The 21,145-nt window shown below is 47.3% G+C and overlaps 1 protein-coding gene and 1 pseudogene across 3 annotated transcripts in view; both read left to right on the forward strand.

Moving 5' to 3' along the window:
• Positions 1-10,596, forward strand: part of ADAMTS2 (ADAM metallopeptidase with thrombospondin type 1 motif 2) — a 217,824-nt gene extending 207,228 nt beyond the window's left edge. For both annotated transcript variants that reach the window (XM_082723550.1, XM_082723551.1), the window contains exons 21-22: positions 329-418; positions 7,177-10,596. In XM_082723550.1, coding sequence (XP_082579676.1) covers positions 329-418; positions 7,177-7,634 — 548 coding nt within the window. In that variant the 3' untranslated portion in view covers positions 7,635-10,596. The remainder of the gene's footprint in view (positions 1-328; positions 419-7,176) is intronic.
• Positions 10,597-17,653: 7,057 nt separating this feature from the next.
• On the forward strand, positions 17,654-19,647 carry LOC309860840 (sorting nexin-24 pseudogene; annotated as a pseudogene). The gene has a single exon. The product of its transcript is annotated as a sorting nexin-24 pseudogene (transcript).
• The last annotated feature ends 1,498 nt before the right edge of the window (positions 19,648-21,145 follow it).

Here is a 21,145-nt window from a genome sequence, read left to right on the forward strand (position 1 = left end):
TCCCATCTACAAAGGAGGGAATTCAGGGAGGTCAGATGTGCCCACCCAACCAGGCAGGGGGCTAGAGCTGGGATTCACTTGCTCCCTATGTTGCTGGGGAGCAGGCAGGGTGGGGTGCTGGGTAGTGAGTAGCTGAGACCCAGGAGGCCTGGTGGGAGGTGGGAGAGAGGCAGGAGGTGGCCTGGACCGCCAGGGCCTCTCTGTCCCAAGGGTCCTCAAACGCCACATGGGGGAGTCAGAGCCCTCCTGCTGATCCTGCATGCCTGGGGTGGTGGGTGCTGGCCCAGTGTGGGGCCTCAGGAGCCACAGCCCCTCCTTTCCCCTCTAGGAAACATCTCCGATCCTTCCAAGAAGAGCTATGTGGTTCAGTGGCTGTCTCGCCCAGACCCCGACTCACCAGTCCAGAAGACCTCGTCAAGTAACCGGCCCGTTTATAACTCTGCCTCTGCCCTCCAGTGCATGCCCTGCGCCCTGTGGAGCTTGCCGTGGGCTCCCCTCCTCTCCTTCTATGGAAAACTTCCCTGACTCTTCCTGAGCGCTCTCTCGGTTCAATCTGATTTCTCCTGGGCCTCTGTGCTAGGCCGTCTCCTTTGGAGCCGCCCTGGCTGCCTGGCTGGGAGGGCTCGCCTCGCCGAGGCATGGCCCCAGGGCACTGGCCTCTTGTAGGGGGCCGGGACCTGGCTGGTGATGGCGTGTAAAGGGGCAAAGATCTGTCTTGGTGCTGGAGGGGCCGGAGGCCAGAGTGCACATGTGACCACTTGGTGACCACCTCTGGGAGCCACACCCCTCCAAGCTGGAGCTGCAGGTTGGAAGTCAAGGGGGAAACCCACCGGTCCCCTTTCAGACACTGCCCACCAGCGAGGCGTGAGGCCAGAAGGGGTCTGGGGCACACAGTGTTGTGCCGCCGTGCCAGGTGGCCCAGCCCCGAGATTTCATGGGTATGTCGGGGCTCCCCGGCGGTCCCTGCTGTTGCTGCTGCTGCTGACCCTGTGCTCAGTGTGTCCTCCTGACTCGTGCGACTGTGGCCTGCTTCCTGTGGCCTTTGCGTCCAACTTCCACAGCCCTTGGCCCCCATGCCCTGTCCCCTTGGGGGGTTTGGGTCACATGGAGGTGGCAGGGGACATGTCCCTCCAGTGGGACATGGGGACACACCGCCACTTCACTCTCTGTCCATTAGCTCCAATGGCCTTTTCTCATCGTGTGCACATGACCCCATCCATGGAGGTGAGAGAGTGAGAGATTGAGAGAGAGAGAGAGAGACTGTCTGATGTGGATGCGGCCACCTACCAGTGTGAACAACTACAGAATTACCTCAATTTTTATTGATTTTTTTGCTTAGATAAAACTATGTAGAAAATGCCTTAAAGTTGAAAGGTAACAGAGTTGGCTGCTAACTCCAGCTTCAGAGCGGGGTCGTGATCCCGGTAGGAGGCAGGCAGCACCAGCCCAGGTGGAGGCTGCCCAGCTCATCCAAGGTTTCTCATAGCCAGGGGCCTATGCAGGGGGAGCCCTGGGCGTGCTGGCTCTAGCTGGCTCTGCTCTGCTGAGTGGAGACCCCCTCTGAGGCCGTGCAGCCAGTTGGCGCTGACTGTTTGCTGAGCCCCCTCCTGGGTGCTGCCTTACACAGAGGGCAGCGCACCGGCCGCCCCCCCCCCCCCGCGTGCCCCGGGCCCCTGCGTCGCACCCCAATCCCCACCCTGCCCCACCATCTGCTAACCGCACCCCGCCGCCTCCTCCCCGGCTCTGACTACTGTTATGTACATACTTGGTGTGTAACGCATACTAATTCTCACGACTGTTAACTTCCAACTTTGACTAGGCCACGTGAGTGACTCTGCCTCTGGGAAGGTGCGGTACGGTCCTGGGCATCGTGCTGTCTGTCTATATGCACTTTGGTTTATCAGGGATATTTTATTAGTGTTTTGTATGTATCCAATGACGTAATACCTAGGTTCCATTGTCGTCGCTTTTCTGGTTTTTTTATGAGACAACGTTAGTGTGTGCCAAAGTGACTGTGGAAATGACCTTTTCTCCTTACTAACGATGGAAAGACTTCCTGTCATGCATCCCACAAATAAAGTCAATAAAAGTTCCGTGAAACTGGGTGCTCGGGTTTGGCCCGGGCTGGCTCCTTCTCTTCACCTCACGGCTGGCAGCGCTGCCGAGCTGCTGCGGGGACCCTTCTGTCACATTAGGGGCTGGGCTTCTGCTTCAAATGACTGCCACCCCCCACCCCTGCCCAAAGTGGATATCTAGGCCCCTCCCCCACTCCAGTCATTTTTCAAAATGTGACAGCAGCCTGTGGAGACACTCCACCATGACTTTGACTTCTGAATTATTCCTGCTGAACGAGCCCCTCGTGGGACCGTCTGGGTTCTCTTCTCGCAAATGAAGGTTTCACCATCAGAGAGAGGACCTGAGGGGTGAGTCTCTCCCCCTCTCTGGGATCAGTGGAGTGGGAATATGGGGTCAGAGGCCTGATGGTGCTGGCCCAGGTCACTGCGCTGTGAGCCACCATCGGGCCACCACCCTGGCTGCTGGCATAGCTGTCAACCTGAGATGATCTGTTCTGGGGGGAAGAGGTGCCCACCTGGTCCAGGTCCAGGTCAGGACGAGGGCACGGCAGCAGTGGCTGTGGGCACCTGGCCTATGCATTTGCATGAGCTTGTGCTCAGTGGTGCCTGCCTGTGTCTCCTGAAGCCTCATCTCAGAAGCTATGGGGCCTGCTCACCTCACTGACCAGGACCAGGCAGCGGGCCGGGGACCGACAGGGCCCTCCCGCTAGTGGGCTTCTCCCTCCTGCCTTTCCTATGAAGGGGATCCTGTGCCAGGGAGGAGCACCACAGAGACAGGCTTCAGGGCACAGGGCCAGACCCTAGTTGCCAGCCTGGAAGTATGGGGTCACAGAACCCAGCGCAGAGCTTTGGTCATTGGAAGGAGACACAGGAGACCCAAACAGCTTCCCCTGACAGATCTGCACCCATGCAGTGTCCCTGCCCAATGGATCAGAAGGAACCCCTGCAGAAGTGGCTCACCCCAGGGACAGCTGGGGTGCACCAGGCCACTGGCCAGTGGGGGTCCCATGCTTTCTTATCCTGTCACCCAGCCTTTGGGTGGTGAAATCCTGTGTGAGGCTCAGTTGAGGAAGCAGAGAACCAGGTTCTCCCCGTCCCAGCCTTCCCAAAGCGTGGGAGACAGGGCGGTTTTAGGTGGTGCAATAAACATGACCTGAGCTCCCCTGAGCAGCCCCCCATCCCCCAGCTCCCTGTCCCCTTCATGGCACCTGGACAGGAGGCCCACCGGGGTAGGGATGCCGGGATCTCCCTCATGCTAGCTTGCTTCTCTGCAGCTTAGAGCCTTGCAGGCAGGGCGGTCTTCCTGGAGTTGTAGGGGTTAAATGGCGACTTAAAACTTGTCTTTGCGTTCCCGGTTAGGGTTGTCTTCATTGACCGCCGCTTCTTTCCCATGAACTGTGGTAGTGGAAAGTTTTTTTCTAAAATAAACTTTAAGCTTAAAAAGAAAAAAGGAATTCATTTAAAGGAGGAAGCTAGTGGGCAAAACAGAACACGGGTGATATTTGGCTAGAGCCGAGATGGTGGGAAGGGCTCAGGAATGCTTCAATTTATGAGAATGGGTTTGGTCTCAGTGGCTTGTTGTTCGCTGGAAGGCAGTAGGTCTTGCTATGTCATTGCTACTGAGAACAGCTGAAGATCAGGTACCAGGAAAATGGGATTTTTCTCTGGGTGTAGGGACCCTCCACCAGCTGCTGCCTCCAGATATGTGATGGGCCCCTTGGTGGCGGAATTCCTGTCCTCTGGGAGGGTTCTCTGTTCAGCGATAAGACTTAAAAATACCCAGCTGTTGGTGTCTTTAAGAATGGTTGGGAATAATGATTTTGAAATTGGTCTAGACTGATAATAGCATAGCCAAGCTCTTGGCCCGTAGCTTTCTTAATTACTCATTCATTCACTCATTTATTCATTCTCACTTTTAAGAACGTAAAGCAATGTAGCTACTGATCAAAGAAACCTGGGCCCGGCCCCCCAGCTGTCACCTACGTGGCAGGAAGGGGGACTCTTTGCCCTGACTCGCCCATGTATTCAGGGACATTTGTCGAGTGCTCTCTGTGTCAGGCTCTGGCCTGGGCACTGGGACACCACCAGGCACCTGACCACAGGTCTGCAAGCTCTCTGTAAAGTGCCAGATGGTAACAGTTAAACCTTCTTTTTTTTTTTTAAAAGATTTTATTTATTTATTTGAGAGAGAGAGACAGTGAGAGAGAGCATGAGCGAGGAGAAGGTCAGAGGGAGAAGCAGACTCCCCATGGAGCTGGGAGCCCGATGCGGGACTCGATCCTGGGACTCCGGGATCATGACCTGAGCCGAAGGCAGTTGTCCAACCAGCTGAGCCACCCAGGCGTCCCCAGTTAAACCTTCTTTACAAAACCAGGTGGAGGTGCAGACTTGGCCTACAGACACCATCAGCCGACCCCTGCCCTCTGCTGACAGGCTGCCTGGTTCCCAGGGTCCCAGCCTGGGGGAGAGAAGTGAGGGAGAAGTTTACAGTCTTGGTGTTTGTCTGAAGGAGAAGGCACAGGTGATGGGAGGCCTCTGTTGTAGCAGGAGTGGTCCCATTCCCTGCAGCACTGCCAGCCCAGGCTCCATGCTTGTCTTGTTCAGACCTAGGCCTCAGTGGTATTCACACAGCTCACCTGGTGGCTTCCATGAAGGGGAGAAGGGCCAGGAACTGGGGAAGGGAGCAGGTGGGGCTCTGAGCACCTCCGAGCTTCAAACGGGACTACTCCACCTGGTTTGTAGGTCAGGCAATCTTATCTGGCAATTAAGTGTGAACTTGCCACCTGGGACAGAGTGCTGGGAATGGGAGGGCCTCCCATAGGAGGGTAGGCAATGCTTGCCTGAAGACAGGGTTCAGTGAGCCTGGAGAAGGAGATGAGAGCAACTAAAGAAAGACAGAGGAAGTGGGCATGGTATGTGCAAAGGTCCTGAGGTTGGAGGGAGCACAGTATAAGGTAGGGGGGTCTAAGGCCTGAGTGAACCTAGGGAGTTGAAGGGGATAGGTCCTCACCCCAAAAACGAGATACAACACAGGGACTTCAGTCAAGACAGTGACATGGTCATATCTTCAGTTGAAAAACAGCATTCTGACTGGAGCAGGATAGTGGACAAGAAAGAGAAAGAATTGAGAAAGGCAGGTGGAAAGGAGGCTCTTAGCATGGTGCAGACAAGAAGCAAAGCAGTTTGACCCCATGAAGGGCAAGAGAGGGAAAAACAGACATACCAAGAATGTCTAGCAGGAGATACTGATGGACTTAGGGGTGAATAAACAGGGGTTGGGGGTTGCCTGGGATTTGGCTTGTGTGCTGGAGAGCCCATTCTCCAAGACAAGTGGTCCAACAGAAACCCTGGGCTTACACCAGAGAAGTGGAGTCTCAGGTACATTGGGAACCACAGGGCTCAGGAGTCTGTCTAGTAGGCAGCTGTCTCCGAGAGTCTGAAGCTCCAGGGGTTGGGGTCAGTGTCTAACCAAGGGGGCCACCAGCCTGGGAAGGCAGATTGCAGCCTGAAGTGATGGGCAGGCAGTGGGCACCATCAGAACCTCCTGAATGGGAGGAGACCTGCTTGTTGCCGCGAGAAGTTTCTGTGGGTGAGCAGAGCTGCAGGCGAGTCTGTAGACCACACCCCCCATTGGCGCACAGTGTACCTGCATCAGAGGTGGCTTCCACCCCTGGCTGCCACTTCCTTCCCACCTTAATCCTTCCTTCCCTTCAGAAGGAGTGGAGGTCGCAGAGGGAGAGGGAGGGAAAGGTTTGAGGTCCTCGCTGGGACAGCAGAAGGTGGCTGAGCGGAGACACAGTAGGCAGGGGATGCCCAGTGATGCTGGCTGTTGGGAACTTATCAGGGATCTGACATCCCTGTTGTGCTAGCTCGTGACTTATTCTCTCCTGTCAAGTGAATTCTTGTAAGTCCTCTGTTTTGGTGTTGTGTGTGGGATGAGGTGGGGGGGGGGGCGGAGCAGGGAGGAGGGTAGCAAACTCAGGAAGAAGACAGGGAAGGAGAGTAAGAACAAGAGGGTTGGGTGGGCGGGACTATAGTTGACCTTGAACCACACAGGTCTGAACTACACCGGCCCATATACACATGGGATTCTTTTAACAAATACAGCGCGATACTCCCTTACGATCTTCTTAATAACATTTTCTCTTGTCTAGCTCACTTTACTGTAAGAATACAGTGGATAATACAGATACCATACAAAATCTTCATTAACTGTTTATGCGATTGGTAAGTCTTCCTGGCCAAGTAGACTATTGGTTGTTAAGTTTGGGAGGAGTCAAAAGTTAAATATGATCAACTGTGCAGGAGGTTGGTACCCCCCCAACCCCATGGAGTTCAAGGGTCTGCTTTGATACAGCCGCAAACAGAGCTCGAGCTGGGTCTGGAGGAAGGCAGCTGTGCGGCCAGACACCGGTCTCTCCGGGGAGCCATGCAGGCTATACGGCAGGGGTCCAGCCTCTTGGACCAGAGGGAGAGGAGCCTGCTGGAGGGCACCAGGTTGGGGAGCAGTTTGTGGGGGGCTGGCCAGGAGTTCAGTGTGGCGAGCCCGTGCAAGAGGTCGAGGCAAGGGGAAACAAGCCCAGAAAATTTCAGGTGAGGATGGGAAGATACTAAGGGGGAACGTGGTGAGGCCACCACCAAAGCTCCGGGATGTGTTCTATCAGGTTCTTGAAATCAGTTCCCTCAGATTGTTTTGTTATCGTTACTGCTTATAGGTCATTATAGGGCCAAAATGCGTCACAGGATTTCATGAGGGTTACCACTGGGATATCAAATAGGAATCGGACAAAGTCCCATTCTTTAAGACAAGTTGGAAACACTCCGTAAGAACAGACACACCTCATGTCTCAGACTTTGAGAGAGACAGAAAACCCCGGGGCCCTGCCTGGAGGTGGGGAGTATTGCTCACAGCTTGTGTGGCAGAACTGTGCTCCGGGGCTGCTCTGATGTCAGAACCACACAGACTTTCTGCGTGAGCTCGCTTTGCCGCTGTGCCATCTCTGGGCTCTTCCACACGCCTCTTCCTGCTTCCTGGGGGGAACCAGGTCCCCCCCCCCACTTACCCTGTCCTTTGGTTATTTGTGCCACTTTTCTCTTTCAGAGGGCCGCTGCCAAGGTGACAAGTCAATGTTCTGTAGGATGGAAGTCTTGTCTCGCTATTGCTCCATCCCTGGCTACCAAAAGCTGTGCTGCCAGTCTTGTAACCTGCATGACAACCTCACCGAGGTGGACAACAGGGCCGAGCCCCCGCCCAGGAAGCTCAACGACATTGAGGAGCTCATGCCCACCCTCCCGGTGCCTACCCTCGTCATGGAGGTGCACCCTGTGCCAGGCACACCCCCACAGGCACCCCTCAATGCCTCCAGCACCAACAGCACCGAGGACCACCCAGACACCAACGCTGTCGACATGCCCTACAAAATCGGCGGCCTGGACGAGGAGGTCCAGCCGCCCAACCTGATCCCACGACGACCGAGCCCGTACGAGAAGACCAGAAACCAGAGAATCCAAGAGCTCATTGATGAGATGAGGAAGAAAGAGATGCTCGGGAAGTTCTAATAAATGGAAAGATAGCATCCATAGCATTTTTTCCCCTTGCTTATATATATATTCCATGGGATGGCAAATCGTGGAGTTGAAGGAAAAATTTCTGATTCCAAAAGGGTTTCGAGAAAACAGAGAGGGAGAATGACATAAACATCTATGCCTGTGGTCGTGATCATGTGGCAGCCAGCTTCGCACATGTGTTTGTTTCCCAGCTCCGGCATGTTCTAAGTCCTGCGCTGGGACCAGGTGTGGGAGGGAGAGGAATATAGCAGTTCTACGATCGCCATCAGTGGGGGTGGGGGCAAGAGGCTGTCAGAGAGAGGAGACACGTGTCCCCGAGTTCCTGAGCAGTGATAGGGCATCTTCTTTCCTTGGCGGTGACCAACACTTCTGGAGCTGCGGGACATTTCCTATCCATCCCCAGGTGGAGGCACAAGCCTCACGGGTACGCATGGAGGAACAGTGATTTATCTGCTGATCAACCCGTCATTAAGATGAGCACAATGGGAGGAGGCCATGAACTTGAATGCCAGTGAGTCCAAGGGCCAGGCAGGAGGTGGGGATGAGCATGGTGGCCCACTGGGGACTGCGACCGACCTGAGAGGTATACCCTGCTAGAGCAGCTTGTGGGCTCTGGCCCTTGCTGCCTCTAGAGGAGCCAGCCCCAATGCCAGCTCATGTGCTTTCAGTATAGTCTAGCTTTGCCTGCGAAATCCTCAATCCTTAAACTTCAGCTCAGAATATGTCAGGGGGATCTGGAAGGTCTTTTAGTGTCTAGAGCTCCCAGACTGCAAGCCTCTGGTCTCTGGGCCTGGCCGGATACAGCCACTCGGAGAAAGGACTTCAGAAAAGCCAACTGGCCCATTTGGTGCTCTTGCCCAGTGTTCAACTCAGCCCACACTGAGCTGTGAAGCTGTCTGCTCCTTCCCGGGAAGGTATTGGGACTTGATAGATCTAAACAGTGGGCCACGTTTCCTCCACAAGGAGAAGACAGCAGGGTGCACTCCAGGCATTCCCACTCCTCTCTTGTCTCCGAGAACCCTGGCCCACATGCAAGGCCCAAGACTCCCAGTCGGGGGCAGAGGGTTCTGCCACCATGGTGGCCATGCTTGGGGTTCTGAGATGGGGCTCTATGGGCTCAGGTTGGCTTCTGAAGACCAGCTTTGCTTATGGGGGTGGCCTTGCCCCATCTAGCCCTGTGGAGCCCCCTTCTGTGCCTTGGAAGTCCCAGCAGGGACCTGTGGAAATCTGACCTCTGATGAGAAGCACAGGGTGGGAGGTGGGGAGAACCTGCTTTATCTTTGGCCATTCCCAAACTTTTACAACTTCTGTTTTCGGCAGAGTGGTGTTTTGTGAGCAAGATGTGAAAGAAATGGGAAGGGAGGGAGGTGGACAGGAAGATGATGGTCTATTTTCACCCCTCCCTGCATGGATATTTTGTGAACATGTAGCTTCAACTTCCCCAAATTATAAGACCCAGGGGCACTTCAGCTGCTTAGCTGGGCCTGGCCTCACATGTAATTCTTATGTTTTCTGTGTCTAGGAAAGTTCTAGAGCCTTCGTATTCTCACCAGTCATAGGTTTTGAGAGAACTCTGTGTTTGGTTCCCATTCTATGGATGGGAACACTGAGGTTCAGGATAAGACCATGATGGCTACTTTATACTGAGTCTGAAGTGCCCAGTATGTCTGTCTGATCCATGCATGCATGTGGGTGTGTGTCTGTGTGTGATCTAGGGGACAAAGTGAAGGTGTAGGAACAGTGAGAACGCTATCTGGGATGATGTTTAACCTCCCCACTGGGTGATAACTAGATGCCTGTCACCCCTGCCTGGCCCACCGGCTTCCCTCCCCTCTGTCACTGTGTCCCACTCACTCATGTCCTGGTGTCTCAAGGGAGCTTGCTGGCTCCTAAGTAGCAAACTGGAGAAAACATTTTTTGTCTATCTCTCATAGTATCACTTCTATAACAGATGTGATCTACAGCACTTTTGCAATCCTGTCTCTCTCTGATCAGGAAATGGATGCCTCGCCTTTCCCCAACTGGTTGAAGCTATGGCTGCTGGTGCTATTCATGGGCTGAAGGACTGGGAAGTTCTTGCTTGAGTCTGTCTTGGGATGCAGAAAGCTCAGGGTGGCTAACCCTACCCAGAGAGCATTACTTAGTTTACCCAGCCTGGTGGTCTCAGGATGGGAACACTCCATTCCCAGATTCCGGTGAAGCAGGGCTGCATGCCTTGGGGACTGGAAGGCTTCAGGGAGAGGCCCCAGCTGAGATCCAGGGTTACCGGTCTTCTTTCGGAAGGAAAGAGATTCCCTCTGGGAGCTGTAGTCCAGCATGCCCACTGTCCCATAGGTCATTCTCAATGCCTGGGACCGTATACACACACAGTTCTCCAGAACCGGACAGTCCTCTGAGGTCTCTCTATCTAAGGAACACAGGGTTTACCAGACTCTGAGAGACTCCTAATCCCCACTGAGCTTGGAACTGGTGGGAGAGTCAGCTTAGCAACAGTCCTGAACTTCCAGAGCTGGTGTCCATGTCTGGAGGCCCCTACAGACTGAAGGCCAAGGCGGTTTTCTAGCTGAGGTTCTGGAGCACTACTTAGAGACTCAGAGCTCTCTGTTTGTGGCTCCAGAAAATTGCGTCCGTGGGGAGACTTCTGTTGGGATTGGGGACCTGGCTCTCTGATCTGCTCCTTTTGGAAAACCCATGGAATTTCCCATATAAGCCTTCTGTTTGTATTTTAAGGTTGTTTGTTTGGCGTCTATAAATGGTGCTCAGTAACACTCCTATGAGATGAAGCCTGAGGACTCTGTTCCGCCAAATGCCAGGCAGCCGCCACAGGAATCATCATGGTGCTGAACTCAAATCACAGCATTTTATCTCACTGATCACAGCCATCGACACATTTGTTTTGGCTTCTTGATTTTATAACTTATTAAAGTCAAAATGTTTGTGTTTTTGCACATCATGCCTGTGTTTGTGTGTTACATTGAGTACGCTACGCCCTGTCCGCAGCCTGAACTGGGCCAGATGGAAGGATGCGCTGCCTTCACAAGGCCAAGGGGTGGGCATGGGTGACATCAGGGGGCACCGAGACACGGCTGCTCAAGTCAGGATCCTGGGAAAGGCCAGGGGTGCCCAGAAGGACAGGTCCCTCTCCCAGCTCCCTGTCCAGGAGGTACCACTAGCTGTAGCTTCCAAGTAAACCTTTAGTTGTGGGAGAAGATGAAGAATCCCCTGACTCTTGACTTCTCTCCTATATGGCCCCTGATTATGAGCTCTTCTCTCCTAGAATTAGGGTTCCCAGAAAAATTGCTAGATGCTGAGTTAAATTTGAATTTCAGAGAAACAACAAATAACGTTTTAGTATAAAATTAGGACACACTTGGGGCACCTCAGCTGGTTGAGCATCCAACTCTTGATTTCAACTCAAGTCATGATCTCAAGCTTGTGGGATCGAGCCCTGTGTGGGGCTCCATGCTGGACGTGGAGCCTGCTTGAGGTTCTCTTCCTCTCCCTCCACTCCTCTCTACCACTCACTCTCACTGTATCTCTTTAAAAATACTGGGGACACACTTACACTAAAAAATTATTGTTTCTTTGGAATTCAAATTTAACTGAGAGTCCTATGTGTTTATTTGCTAAATGTGGTAAACCGCACCCCCCCCCCATCAGTATTCCACTTTTAAAGACAAGCCCATTCTCTCTGGCCCTCTTGGATGTTTGCAGGTGTTAGGGGGGAGGGAGGGAGGGAGGGAGGAAGGGAGGGAGGTTGAAAAAGGAGATTTCCTTGCCCCCAGCCTCAAAGGAGGCAGACAGACCATGTGTGCACAGCGCTGGGGACAAGGAGGAATCTTATGAATTTGTCCTGAGGTTGGAGGTGGCTTTGGAATGTGGAGAATTTCTCATCCTGTTTTTCACTGTAACTTGTGTTGACTCCATTGTTATAGTGCAGTTAGTCCTTTATAGTGAAGGAGAGGAACTTGGGATGGATGTGAGTGTGTGTATTAGGAGTGTGTGGAGTGGGGAATGGTGCAGTTGTGTGAGCAGAACTGACTGAACTTGCAAAGGTATAGAAGGAATGGCAGACCATCTGTGCTTTCTGAAGGATGCTGATTAATGGGTTGGGAGAAGAAAATGATCACATTACATTGGCCACCACTCGCTTCTCCACACACCATGTCAGCCCTTGACTCCCAGGCACTGAGCAGCCATGCATGGTCTTAGTCAATGGTTTATGCCCTACTATGCATCCTTAGCCCAGGGGAACAAAATACACTCCAATCAAGAGGCCATGTGGTCAGTCCCCCTGCACTTCATGACCCCACACTGTTTCTTCACTGTCTTGAGTTTAGATGCTTCTAAGCCATATTCCCATGATTTTATATCCAAATATTTCTATGCCTACCCCAAGTCATGCAGACATCCTAAAGGGTCTTTTCTTATACTCTCCACTCTCCTACACAGAAGCTTTCACATCCACTCATGGCAAGTGGAGATGACAGACAGGGACCAGCAAGTCTTTGCCTTTCAGAATGAGATTTCTACAATGTTCTCTGTGAGGGCTCCCCCAAGGGACTAGCCTTAAATAGACATAAAAGATACACAAAGACCCTGTCTCAGTGCATCGGAGGGACCACTGCGTTGGTTCAACTAAGGTTCTTTAAGTGAACACTTAGATCACTGACTTTCAACCTTTTTCTTTTTAATTCTATGCATTTTATGGCTATCAGTTTCCCTCTAAGCACAGCATTAGCTATACCCCACGAGTTTTGATATTTCACACATTCATTATCATTCCATTCCAAATATTTTCTGACTTCCATTGTGACTTATCTGACCTAAGAGTTATTTTAAAACATGCCACTTAGGGGATACTCTAGTTTTGAATTTTTATAGATTTCCAGCTATTTTTTTGTGGTCAGAAAATATTTTCTAGAAGATTTCAACCCTCTGAAATTTGTTGAAGTTGGCTTTATGCCTAGGATGTGGTTTTTCTAAGCATTCCACCTGTACTTCCACTTGCAAGTTGTTGGATACAGTATTCTATAAATATCCATTGTGTCAAATTTGTTATTCAAATATTTTATATCTTGATTTTTTTGTTTTCTTGTTCTATTAATGTGATATAAAGTTATTTTAATACCTCTCACAAATTTTGGATTTTTCTTTATTGATTTTTACCACCCTTTTTTAAAAAAGAAAAAGCCATTTTACTATTTTGAGGCCACATTAATGGCAACATAGAAGTTTTTTATTGTATTTCTTCTTGGTAACATTTCCCCTCATCTTTAGGAATTTAGAGATGTATTTCCACCATTCATTTCTGTCTTGAAACTCCCCCCACCCCTCATGTTAGTGAGCTATGTCAGCTTTTAGTTAGTGGTTACACAATATAACTTCTTCATTTCTTTCATTTTCTACAATGTGTCCCCATGCACACGGTCACCACTTGTCCAAGGCCCCAGTGACTGCAGAGATTGAGGACTGCATCTGGGGAGCTGTCCATCATAGACCAAGGATTCAGAAGCAGGCTCAAGAGCAAATACTGACAACCCCGTCACCAGTCCAGAGGGAAGATACGTCCTTGGATCCAGGATGGTGACTGTGTGACAGGTGAATGTGCTGCACTCCACACCATCCTGGGGTCAGTCAGTCCTGGAAAGATGCTGAGACATGAGCAGGTCTGACCACTGGGTTTAGAAAGAACAGAGCTCTGCCTCTATGGGCATCACAGAGGACATGCAGACCCCAGAGAAACACCACCTTACTCCTAAGAGCTCAAGGTCATCCAGTAACCCAGAAGCAGTGATCCCCCATCCTGTGTCTCAACATGAAAGCTTAGGTTATTGACTTGAGATTCTTCTTGTTTTCTAATATAGGCTTTTACAGCTATATATTTGCCCTCATGTGCTATTTTAGCTGCACTCCATAAAATAGCTGACACATTGTATTTCCATTTTCATTCACTTCAAATATTTTCTAATTTCATCCATAAGTTCTTCTTTGGCTCTTTGGTGTTTTTAAAATTTTCCAAGTATTAGGGTACTTTCCAATTTTTTCTTTCTGTTGTTGATCTAATTTAATTTTACTGTGGCCAAAAATCCCATGCTCTGCACTATTTCAATCTTTTTAAATGTATCGAGATATTTTTATTGCCTTGTAGGTTGGGCAATAGTGCATATTCCACTGTTGCTGAGTGGGGTGTTGTGCCAATGACAGGTTGAGGTGGTGGATAATGTTGTGTAAGTCATCTAGTGGCTATGGTTCACCTCTCTGAAGTCTGATCCACTCCCTGCTGCTGGCTGAGGCTTTCTAAGTATCCCCTTAGCTATTTGATGCTTTCAAGAGTTTTGTTTTTCCTCCTCAATCTGTTTAGTTATATTCAGTAGGATGTTTGGCCTGAATTATCCAATCTGACAATTTTGGGATGCCATTTATCAATGTTTAATTCAGAGGTATCTATTTCTATCTGTTGGAATTGGACGAGGTGTCATTTCTAATAACATGACACACTTTTAACAAAGGTTTGAGCTCAGTGGCAGAAAAGAATAGAACTCAAAGCCTTTAAATTCCTGGCAAAGTCCCATAATATAACAGTTCCTTCCCTGTTTCTAAAACGATTTAAACCACAATGTTTATAATGTAAAGGGCTATAATTCTATGTACATAGTTAGCTTTGATTTTCAGGGAAAAAAATTACTGGATAGAGAAGGATAATGATATAAAGCTGTAACAGTTCACTTAATCAGGTTTGTATATTAGCAGTTGTCATAACCTGAAGGAGAAATTAGCAAAGCCTTCACCCTAGAGAGTTGTGTACATATATATCTGAGTACAGTTGATTAGCTTTGCTTTGCTGAAAACACAAAAGGTGAAGTCACATAACTGCAGTAAGATATTTGCAAATCACTTATTTGATAAGATATTTATGGACTATATAAAAACTCTTGAGTATTAGGGCACCTGGATGGTGCAGTCAGTTGGGGGCCTGACTCTTGGTTTCAGCTCAAGTCATGATCTGGGGGTCTTGAGATTGACCCCCACATTGGGCTCTGCACTAAGCATAGTCTGCTTGAGATTCTCTCTCCTTCTCCCTATACTGCTCCTGCTTGTGCTCACTCTCTCTTTAAAAATAAACAAGTAAGTCTATTTAAAAAAAAATTCATGAATCTCAGCTTTAAACAAAGAAACCCCCAAAACTGACAAATATTTTGGACAGACACTTCACGAAGAAAAGAAGAAGGGATGATGGCAAATAAGCATAAGAAAGATGATCAAATTATTAGTTCTTGGAGAAATGCTCCTTAAAACCACCATAAGACATTACTAACCTGTTCATATGATTAAAATGAAAACAAATAAGCAAAACCAACAAACCACCCCGATGATACCCAGTGCTGATAAGGGTGTAGTGGAATGGAAGCCCACATTTGCTGTCCCTGACAATCAAAATGGAACCACCGGTTTGACAAAGAGTTTGACAGCCTCCTCTAAAGTTAAGCATTCATGTTCCATATGACCTAGCAATTCTGTTCTTAGGGATTTAGGCAATAAAATTTTTTAAAAAATACACACACATGGGGCGCCTGGGTGGCTCAGTGGGTTAAGCCGCTGCCTTCGGCTCAGGTCATGATCTCAGGGTCCTGGGATCGAGTCCCGCATCGGGCTCTCTGCTCGGCAGGGAGCCTGCTTTGTTCTCTCTCTCTCTCTCTGCCTGCCTCTCAGTGTACTTGTAATTTCTCTCTGTCAAATAAATAAATAAAATCTTTAAAAAAAATACACACACATGCACATCAATGGAACAAAATATCTAAGACCAAGAAGATCTAAGACAAAGGTATAATATATGCATAATGGGAATAACAGAAGAGGAAAGAAAAAAATGGAAAAAATATTTGAAGCACGAACGGCTTCTCAATTTTCTCTTCATTATTCTCAATTTTTCAAAATCAAATGACGGGCACCAAATCACAGATCAAGAAAGTTCAGAGAACAACAATAGGAACAATGCCCCCAAATCTAACACCTAGGTATATCTTCTTTGAACTGGAAAAAAAAAAAAAAAACAGAAGAGGGTTGGGCGCCTGGGTGGCTCAGTGGGTTAAGCCACTGCCTTCGGCTTAGGTAATGATCTCAAGGTCCTGGGATCGAGTCCCGCATCGGGCTCTCTGCTCAGCAGGGAGCCTGCTTCCCTCTCTCTCTCTCTCTCTCTGCCTGCCTCTCCATCTACTTGTGATTTCTCTCTGTCAAATAAATAAATAAAATCTTAAAAAAAAAAAACAGAAGAGAGTAAAATCTTGACACCAGCTACAGTGGGGGAGAAATCCCTTGCTTATAGAGGAAAAATAAAATTTACATCTGACTTCTCACAACAAACCATGAAAACAAGGAGTGGAGTGAAATATTTAAAGTGTTGAAAGAAAAGAAAAACCCCACCAATCTAGAATGCTGTATTCAGTAAAGGTATCCTTTAAAAGTGAAGGAGAGGGCGCCTGGGTGGCTCAGTGGGTTGGGCCGCTGCCTTCAGCTCAGGTCATGATCTCAGGGTCCTGGGATCGAGTCCTGCATGGGGCTCTCTGCTCAGCAGGGAGACTGTTTCCCTCTCTCTCTCTCTCTGCCTGCCTCTCCAACTACTTGTGATTTCTCTCTGTCAAATAAATAAATAACATCTTTAAAAAAAATAAAAGTAAAGGAAAAATACAGACGTTTTCAGACAAATATTGGGGGAATCTGTCACCAGTAGACCTGTCTCACACAAAATGTTGAAAAAAGTTCTTCAGAAAGAAAGAAAATGATAAAGGTCAGAAATTCAGATCTTCACAACAAAAAGAATAGCAGAGAATGAAGGTAAAATAAAGTCTTGTGTTTTTTCTATTCTTATTTGATCTGATAGATCACAGTGTGTCTTAAGTAATAAAAGCAGCAGTGGGGTGAGAGTTTATAGCATATGGATATAAGTGATATGAGGGGCAGCAAAGTCGTAAGGGATGAGAAAGCAAGATGGAGGATACTCTGTTTTAAGTTTCCTGCACTGTGTGTGAAGCCGCAGAGTATTATTTGCAAGTGGACATACATTAGTTATAAATGGATACTGCAAACTCTAGGAAAACCACTAAAATGGTTTTAAACAAAGTATACCTGATATGCTAAGAGAGGAGAGAAAATGGAATCATATAAAATGCTCAGTTAAAATAAGAGAAGGCAGAAAAAGGGAAAATAAAATAAGAAAGAATGTGTGCAATGAATAGCAGATTGTTACAGACATGTGACAGACCTAGTTATAGCGATCATCATTCTCAGTGGTGCCCCCAAAAATGCACTTCTAAATAATGTATCTGTCAAGGAAAAAGTGTCATGAAAAAAATGAAAGTATTTTTAACTAAGGGAAAATTAAATTACAACTTATCAAAATCTATGGGATGCAGTAAAAGAAGTGATTACAGGGGAAATTATAGCATGTATTAGGAAAAAAGAAAGATCTAAATCAACAATCTAAAGTTTTACCTAAGGAAACTAGAGAAAGAGAGTAATATGAGCTTAGATTGCAGAAGAAAAATAATAAAAACTGGAACAGAAATCAATACGATTGAAAGCAGGAAATCAAAGAAAATTAGCAGAACCAAAAGCTGGTTCTTTGAAAAATATGAACAAAACTGATAAACTTGTAGCCAAGCTAACAAGAAAAAAAAAGAGAAGATCCAACATTCCTGCTATCAGGGAAATAATGGAGGGAATATTTGAAGATACAAACTGAAGTATTTCATCACAGCGTCATTTCTTCACAAAAACGAAAATTAGGAAAATGAGGCTGCAAGCCACAGTGAGTTTCTGAATGGACCATTTGTTAGCTAAGCAAGGAAACCCATTTACTGATGGTAAGTTAAATAAATGTTTGGTCACAACAGCCAGAGAAATATGTCCAGAGAAGATAAACTTGCTTATGTGTACCAGTAGAAGAGCTGTTCAGAGGGTTGAGGACACTGTGAGCAATATCAGTCATCAATTAAAAAATAAGGTCGAGCTCCGCCGGCCGGCTGGAGCGGCCATGGAGGTCTACATCCCGTCCTTTCGCTACGAGGAGAGCGACCTGGAGCGGGGATACACGGTGTTTAAGATAGAAGTGCTAATGAATGGAAGAAAACACTTTGTTGAAAAAAGGTACAGCGAATTTCACGCCTTGCACAAAAAGCTGAAGAAATGTATAAAAACTCCAGAAATCCCTTCTAAACATGTTAGGAACTGGGTCCCAAAGGTCTTGGAACAATGGCGACAAGGTTTGGAAACATACTTACAGGCTGTCATTTTGGAAAATGAAGAGCTTCCCAAACTGTTCCTTGATTTCCTAAACGTGCGACACTTGCCCTCGCTACCAAAGGCAGAGAATTGTGGCTCTTTTGATGAGACGGAATCTGAAGAATCAAGCAAACTGTCCCACCAGCCCGTGCTGCTCTTCCTCAGGGATCCATTCGTCTTGCCTACAGCCAGCGATTTTCCAAATGTGGTTATTGAAGGGGTCCTCCATGGGGTATTTTACCCCCATCTACAGCCCAGGTAGAAATCCTCCATGGCTAGAAGAAGCTGAAGCGGGTTTCACGGAAATCAATATCTGCCAAATTAACCTAAACTCTATGACATAACAGCTCTAGCTCGCAGTCAAATTCACAGCCCCAGCTTAAGGCAGGGCAGGGACATTTCCATTAGAATGGTGCTTTTAAAAATAGAACCTGAACCTGGGCGGTGCTGAGGTTAAGGCCAAGTGTTTGAGACGCAGAAGGTAACTGCCAGTTTCAAAACTGTAGGTGGTGGCGGAGAGGGGCAAGTGTAACAAAACAGAAGTTACTCTGTGCTTTAGTTGCACTGTTTGCTGATTGAACATCTTATCCGGAAGCATGGCTGAGACCTATCTGCGTTGGTAGCTTTTTTTGTTGTTCAGATTTTAGGATGCTGGTCTTTTCATCATGAGATTTTCTCGGTCAGTGATAGGTACATTCCATGCGAGGGTCACAGAAACAGCCTGTGCTCGATGTAACGACGGACCTAAATGGAAATTAAACTATGCTGACAATGTTAGGGCATTTTTAAGACTCTTGTCTTTACGAGTCACACGGCAGTGGAGTTGCTTCATACCCGGGGCTTAGCTTCTAGTGTCAGGCCTAAGATGAAATGGAACGTGGAGAGCGCCTCCTTGACAGCCGTTTCAAAAGGTGCCTTATGGGAAATCTGCGCATCCAACACAACCAGGTTTTCCTCCAGTGTTGGAAGAAAGGACAGTTTCTTCCATTGAAGACCATTTGACATTGTCGGTGTTCGTATAGGGCAATGTTGCATAGAACCGCATACCTTTCAACACTAGAATCAGTCACCCTGCGCTCTCCAGGATGCTTGTCTTCTGAGAGACCGACGTGAACTGACTTTACCTGAGGAGACGCCACAGTGGTAGCGCTTGGTTTCCTCAAGGTTCTTCAACCCTCATCAGGGTTTACCCTTTCATTCAACTGGTGAGATTTTCATGGGATTCATTGTTATTTTCCTTATTGTTTCCTTTTCGCTGACCTCCTATATGGAATTGATGTAAGTTCAACGAATGAGCTGACCCCACTGTACATCTCACTGACATTCATATTTTGAGTAGTAAAGGACAAAAGCATATATACAGACTTTATGTATGTGCTGGATGGGGGCATTTCGTCGAAAACGGATTAATAGCTAGTCTATTTATGGTTATTCATTTTACTAAGCATCTGTGTGGGAGAAAAATAATTGGGTTCAAAATGAATAATTAAATCATGGTTTTTGGTTAGGATCTAAATATACGGGTTTCAAGCCTGCTGCGGACTTTGAGAGATAATGTTTATGATAGATGTGTTACTTCATGCTAGAAACAGGCAAGAACTCTGTAATCTAGTGTCATGAACCAAAAATAACTGAATACTCATGTGTGGGAGATATTTTTTAAATGTTTTGTTGTTAGCTATTTTGAGTTAAATAAAAACAAAGAACAAGAAGTGAAAAAAAATAAGGTCGATGATTTTAAGTGATTTCCTTGGGCTTTTGATGAGTCAGCAGATGTTAACGATTCTGCTTGGTTGGTGTTTATTTGATGAGCCAATGCTGGGTTTAAAATGATGGAAGAATTAGCCTCTGTAAATAGTCTGTGTGGAACAACTACAGGCAAGAACGTTCTTAAAGACATTGAAAAAAACACTCGTTCAGGATAACCCAAAGTGGAGTCACTAAGAAGTGCTCCAACAGACTTGAGCATGTGAAGTATATAAAAACATGTGAAACACAGAAAAAGGCTTAGTTGAACAAATTTACAAAGCTTGTGGAAATGTAAGGTGTCCTAAACCTGTGCTTATTCATGCAAGAAATGTTGGAGTCTGTCCTGTTGTACTGAGCAAGTAGTGTCAACAGTGACGTTTATTTGCCCTTGTGGACTTAACTATTGTTAGTCTCATGCATTTTCTCTTTCAGAAATAGAAGCTGAATATCCTGACTTTCTCTGCTATGCAGCAGCTCAATGACTTAGCGGTAGTGAAAGTCTTATTGCCATTTTTCAAAGTCAAGTCTGAGAATGGAATTGTCCTGAACAAGAACAGGATTTAACCATTGTTCATAAACACGGGGTGGCTTTAAAAATTAGCTTTTACTGTGAACTTAATATTTCTTAATAAATTCAGCTGAAAATTCAAGGCAAATCAGACCTTCTATGCAAAATTTATTCTTCTGTAAAGTCATTTCTTTCTTTTTTTTTTTTTTAAAGATTTTATTTATTTATTTGACAGAGAGAAATCACAAGTACACTGAGAGGCAGACAGAGAGAGAGAGAAGGAAGCAGGCTCCCTGCTGAGCAGAGAGCCCGATGCGGGACTCGATTCCAGGACCCTGAGATCATGACCTGAGCCGAAGGCAGCGGCTTAACCCACTGAGCCACCCAGGCGCCCTGTAAAGTCATTTCAATAACAATTAATATTTGAATCACAAGTAATGTCAAGATGCTTTATATACATGCTGCGCTAGTAAAATAGAAAACAAAAAGTGCCATCTCCATTCCCATAAATATTTTCTTCAGACACAGATTCTGAGCATAAACTTCAGTTCTAGTAGGATTTTTTGGATCTCAATGCAAGGGCAAAGGAAATTTTCATGTTTCAAAATCCATTTCATAATATAATAGAGGAGCATCCACCTACCCTCTTATTGGAAATGATTAATCTGGAATGTAACGATACACTAATGGGAAAATATCAAAAGAACAATATAATCAATATAATGAAGTTTGGTTTTTGTTGTTGTTGTTGTTGTTGTTTTGAGAGAGAGAGAGAGAGAGAGCATGATTGGGGAGGGGAGGGACCAGAAGGAAAGAGAGAGAATCTTGAGAAGGCTCCAAGCCCAGTGCAGAACCTGATGTGGGGCTCGATTTCATGACCCTGAGATCATGAACTGAGCCCACATCAGGAGTTGGATGCTAAACCAACAGAACCACCTAGGTGCCCCAGAATAATCTGAAAAAA

The sequence above is a fragment of the Mustela nivalis genome (assembly GCF_964662115.1).
Source record: "Mustela nivalis genome assembly, chromosome: 3".
In the NCBI taxonomy this organism is placed as follows: domain Eukaryota; kingdom Metazoa; phylum Chordata; class Mammalia; order Carnivora; family Mustelidae; genus Mustela; species Mustela nivalis.